At 39.5% G+C, this 5,420-nt stretch overlaps 2 protein-coding genes across 2 annotated transcripts in view; one reads left to right on the forward strand and one right to left on the reverse strand.

Annotated features, from left to right (window-relative positions):
- LOC106528059 (prostasin) overlaps positions 1–1,034 on the forward strand; it is a 2,234-nt gene extending 1,200 nt beyond the window's left edge. Inside the window, exons 4-5 of the mRNA XM_014023119.1 lie at positions 186–357; positions 431–1,034. Of these exons, the coding sequence (XP_013878573.1) occupies positions 186–357; positions 431–722 (464 nt within the window). The 3' untranslated portion in view covers positions 723–1,034. The remainder of the gene's footprint in view (positions 1–185; positions 358–430) is intronic.
- Positions 1,035–1,262: 228 nt separating this feature from the next.
- The window catches only part of jmjd8 (jumonji domain containing 8), a 5,856-nt gene continuing 1,698 nt past the window's right edge, over positions 1,263–5,420 (reverse strand). Inside the window, exons 3-9 of the mRNA XM_014023194.1 lie at positions 5,030–5,078; positions 4,795–4,891; positions 4,655–4,723; positions 4,456–4,575; positions 3,541–3,608; positions 3,004–3,138; positions 1,263–1,743 (exon numbers count right to left, since the gene is read on the reverse strand). Coding sequence (XP_013878648.1) covers positions 1,663–1,743; positions 3,004–3,138; positions 3,541–3,608; positions 4,456–4,575; positions 4,655–4,723; positions 4,795–4,891; positions 5,030–5,078 — 619 coding nt within the window. The 3' untranslated portion in view covers positions 1,263–1,662. The remainder of the gene's footprint in view (positions 1,744–3,003; positions 3,139–3,540; positions 3,609–4,455; positions 4,576–4,654; positions 4,724–4,794; positions 4,892–5,029; positions 5,079–5,420) is intronic.

Consider the following 5,420-nt stretch of genomic DNA (forward strand, 5'->3'; position numbering starts at 1 on the left):
TTGTTTACCTGTAACCTGTTTGTTTACCTTCAGTTTGTTTGTTTACCTGTAACCTGTTTGTTTACCTTCAGTTTGTTTGTTTACCTGTAACCTGTTTGTTTACCTTCAGTTTGTTTGTTTACCTGTAACCTGTTTGTTTACCTGTAATCTGTTTGTTTACCTTTAATCTGTTTGTTTACCTTCAGTTTGTGGCGTGGCCCCCCTGAACCCTCAGAGGCACCTGAGGATTGTGGGGGGTCAGGATGCTCCTGCTGGTTCCTGGCCCTGGCAGGTGAGTCTGGACTCTCAGGACTCGGTCTGTGGAGGTTCTCTGATCAACAGGAAGTGGGTTCTGACGGCGGCTCAGTGCTTCAGCAGGTAAACGCTGACAGGTCACTTCCTGTTAGATGTTCGTTTGATTTGAAAGCAACTGCACCGTTTGGGTTTTCAGTCACAGCGCTTCAGATGTGACCGTCTACCTCGGACAGGACTCCCAGGAGGGTCCGAATCCTCACGAGGAGGTCCGGTCTGTGTCGCGGGTCTTCAACCATCYGGGCTACGATGAAAAGACGAAGGAGAACGACATCGCCCTGCTGCAGCTGTCCTCTCCGGTGAATTTCACAGATTATATCCGACCCGTTTGTTTGTCTGCGGAGCACAGCTTCTTCCCAGGACAGCTGGGTGCTGGGTCATGGGCTGGGGGCCCTGAGCCCGATAGTGAGGRTCCAAACTTTTCATCTTGACTCACTGTAAACTGTGTACTCGAGACATTTAGCAACCAACGTGTGTTTTGATCCGATGGTTTGATGTTAATCATCAGCGGGAGTTTACACCCGAGTGTCACGGTACCAGAACTGGATCGACAGCCACGTCGGCGCCGAGCGGCCCGGCTACATCACCTTCTACAGCTCGTCCAGCAGAACCTTTCACTCCCTGTCCCCGTCTGTYCCTCTGCTGCTGTCCATCCTGTCTGTCCTCTCACAGAAAATATAATCCRTCCAGACGTCACACAGCAGATCTGAGGGTGGTTCAGTGTTCGCTTTAAGATTCTTTAAATAAACTAATAAAACCAAATATTTTCTTATTTAAAACTCATTGTTTTAAGTTTTCTGATTAAATCTTATGTATCTGTTAAAATATGTTTTAAAAATTATCATATCTTTTAAAACACATTAGATGCTCTGAAGTAAAACCGTATAAACGTATACGCTGATGATGAACTGTTATTTACYGATAAAGAAATAAGTGATGTTATATTTATTTAAATAAAAAAGCAAAACACAAATGTTTTAAAATCTGAGTTTATTGTTTTTAGATTTATTCAAACTAAAAACAAGTTTAAGACTTTAATATAATTTACTGAATTAAGAGTCATAAGTGCAAAACTTGAGTTTGTGAAGTCAAAAAGTCTTGATGATGATTAAAGTGTTTTTTATCTTCACAATCAGTTTAAAACAAAAGTTTTTCAGTTTCTGCATGAATTCAGTCTCTACAGAGACTTTTGGTCCTGTGGGATTCTAAAAACATTTGTACTAAACATATTCTAAACCAGGGTCGTAGTTAAATGTAATAAAATCAGGTTAAAATTGTTGGAATGAAGCAGAAATAAGTTATTTTTCTGATGAAAACTCAGCTGGTTGTTTCCCTGCAGAGAAGTTGAGCCACAGCAGAAGCAGACAGAGCTCAGCCCAGGAAGGTGGAGATAAAAACACTGAAGTCCAGGTTGAGGGTGGCGTGCCACCAGYGGTCCGGAAAATACAAAACCTGACAAACAAACAACAACAACACATCAAGTAAACAAACAAACATTTAACTGAGAGAAGAAAAAACGAAGAAATTATATTTTCTGAGTGATTACAGTGACGGCTGCAGGTTACTGAGGAAGCTGAAACTGAGTTGGCAAAGCTAAAGAAAGCAAAATGTTAGCTTAAAGCAGCAGAATACTAACTAAAAGCAGCAAAATGCTAGCTAAAAGCAGCAAAATGCTAGCTAAAAGCAGCAAAATGCTAGCTAAAAGCAGCAAAATGCTAGCTAAAAGTAGCAGAATGCTAGCTAAATGTAGCAGAATGCTAGCTAAAAGTAGCAAAATGCAAGTTAAAAGCAGCAGAATGTTAGCTAAATGTAAAAGCTGCAGAATGCTAGCTAAAAGCAGCAGAATGCTAGTTAAAAGCAGCAGAATGCTAGCTAAATGTAGCAGAATGCTAGCTAAAAGTAGCAGAATGCTAGCTAAATGTAGTAGAATGCTAGCTAAAAGTAGCAAAATGCAAGTTAAAAGCAGCAGAATGTTAGCTAAATGTAAAAGCAGCAGAATGCTAGCTAAAAGCAGCAGAATGCTAGCTAAAAGCAGCAGAATGCTAGCTAAAAGCAGCAGAATGCTAGCTAAATGTAGCAGAATGCTAGCTAAAAGTAGCAAAATGCAAGTTAAAAGCAGCAGAATGTTAGCTAAATATAAAGCAGCAGAATGCTAGTTAAAAGCAGCAGAATGCTAGCTAAATGTAGCAGAATGCTAGCTAAATGTAGCAGAATGCTAGCTAAATGTAGCAGAATGCTAGCTAAATGTAGCAGAATGCTAGTTAAAAGTAGCAAAATGCAAGTTAAAAGCAGCAGAATGTTAGCTAAATGTAAAAACAGCAGAATAATAGCTAAAAGTAAAAGAAAGCTAGTTAAAAGCAGCAGAATGCTAGCTAAAAGTAGCAAAATGCTAGCTAAATGTAAAAGCAGCAGAATTATAGCTAAAAGTAAAAGAAAGCTAGTTAAAAGCAGCAGAATGCTAGCTAAAAGTAAAAGCAGCAGAATGCTAGCTAAATGTAAAAGCAGCAGAATGCTAGCTAAAAGTAAAAGCAGCAGAATGCTAGCTAAATGTAAAAGCAGCAGAATGCTAGCTAAAAGTAAAAGAAAGCTAGTTAAAAGCAGCAAAATGCTAGYTAAMAGCTCAAGGATTTTAAATCAAGAAGTCTCAGCAGCCACCTGCTCTTCAAACTGACTCTGTTTTGGTTCAAATCGCCGTCGTTCGGCTGCTCTCACCTCTCCAGGTCGGATGGTGCACTCCAGCGGAGCCTCGCTCTCCGGGAGGTTCGGGTAGGTTTCTGTCACCCAGGACAGGGTGGTCCGGTTCGGGTGGAAGTGAGGCTCCTGATCAGGGGGGTAGAGGAACCAACGCTGTGTGAAGAAGGAAAGAAGGAGGTCTTAGTGGGAGATTAAAACAGTGACTGGAATAAACTGGGCTCACGAGGACTCTCAGGTTTACTTCCTGTTCTCTGAGGTGAGGCTCTGGTCTGAAGCAGGTGGACTAACCTGTGTTTGAATCATTTCTCACCTGGCTGGGTGTAAGTCAGGCTCATCTCTGACTAACTGTGATAAAAACTCAAACCCTTTWAACAGAACCGGTCTAGAACCCAGAGTTTCTGGGATCAAACAGTTCCCCCAGAGCTGGTTTCTGGAGACACCTGAGTTCACCTGTTCACTCTGCTTCATGTCTGATGCTGAATTTTATGTTTCGCTGCTGCTTAACCATGATTGTAGAGCAACAGGAAAACAAACAAAACTTGTTTGGATTTTTACCTTCCTTCCATAGATGACCTCAGAGTAACCAGGACCATGCCAGTGGAACGGGACTCCTGTTCCAGGACCTGAAGAAGACGGATAAAGTCTCACAAYACAATAATATCACTGTACTAAATAATAAACATCAATAATAAAACCTTGCTATGATAAAAATGCAATAAAATAATATCACAATACAAAATAACAATACAATATCACAATATGATTATATGATACAATAATATCATGACACGATAATATCATAATACAATAGAATCACTAAATGATAATATCACAATACCACATGATAATAAAATCACAATACAATATAACAATATGATAAAATCACTATACGATAATACCATGGTACCATACCACAATACAATAAAATCCCAATATGATAAAGTCTTGACACAATAAAAATGCAATACAATAATATCACAATATAATATCAAAATATGATAATATGATTAGGTAAAATCACAATATGATAAAACTGTGATAAAATAAAAATGTCATGTGATAATACCACAATATAATATCACGATACAATAAAATCATAAGATAAAATCACTATATGATAACATCATGATACAATAATATCACGATATATGATATAATGAAATCACGATACAGTATCACTATATGATAAAATCTTGATACAATAAAAATGTACAATATCACAATACAAGACCACAATATAATATCACAATATGATAATATCAYGATACGATATCAAATAAAATAAAATCACAATCCAACGATGTTGTGATATTTAATAAAATGCAACAATTAAATTCTAAGCCTAGCAGGTTAATCAGCTGTAGGAGTTAATTTAATAAATATTTTTGAAAGTTTTATTTAACTCCATCCAGTGGTCCATGAGATATTTTGCTAACAGACACAGGTAAAGCCACTGTTTGTGAGTCTGACCTGCGATCCCGAAGCTGTAGGCCCCGGTGGTGTGCGGCAAGACGAACGGAGGAGATTCATACTGACTGAACAGGTTCTGCCACTCGCTGTGGTTGTTGTCTCCAAAGAAGTACAGAGTGTCTGCAGGAGAACAAGTTCAGGTCCTCAGAACCGGTCCAGTTTCTGTAAACCTGAGTCCGACTGGGGCACAGAGACTCACCGCTGCCGAGGGCGTCCGCTGCCTGAGGTCTCAGCAGCTYCTCCACGAACGTCTGGAAGGGAACGTCCACTGGGACAGGTGAGATCAGAGGGTCAGAGGAGCTCCAGRGACACCTGGGCCAGGGTTCCAGGTGTTCTTACCTTTCCTGTACGAGAACGTGTTGGCCGTGCTGAGCCTCACGGTCCGGGAGCCGTACTCCTCCAACAAACTGGACTTGGAGCACAGGAACCTGAATTTCTGCTCAAACAGAACCAGGATGAGATGTTTMCATGTTTATCCACAGTCAGTTACATGATCACCTGCCTGTGACGGCAGGTAGCGACCAATCAGCAGCCGGTTCAGCAGCTTCAAACCATCAGCCTGTTGGAAACGCACCGTGTTGTCAGTGAGACCTCTGAGGACCACCGGTCGGCCGTACGCATATCTGAAAACAACAAAACACATTTTATTACCTTTTTTTATAACTTTTATGTTTGTTTAATATTTAACTTTATTCACAGATATTTTCCACACAGATTTACATCAATATCCTTTCAGATCCTTCAAAAACATTTTTCTTTTTAAAATCTGATTCAGCTTCTGGCTTGTTTTAGTTTTCTACTTTTATCTTTTAGCTCTTTTAGTTCTGTTGCTACTTTTAGCTTGTCTTCTGATACTTTTATTTTCTATTTTTAAGATTACATTTGTTATGGTAAATTTACAACATTAAAAAAAGGAAACAAAATGAAACACTATTTTAAAACCCAATCATTTACCAGAAAAAGAA

This window comes from Austrofundulus limnaeus, unplaced genomic scaffold (assembly GCF_001266775.1).
Source record: "Austrofundulus limnaeus strain Quisiro unplaced genomic scaffold, Austrofundulus_limnaeus-1.0 Scaffold358, whole genome shotgun sequence".
Taxonomy (NCBI): domain Eukaryota; kingdom Metazoa; phylum Chordata; class Actinopteri; order Cyprinodontiformes; family Rivulidae; genus Austrofundulus; species Austrofundulus limnaeus.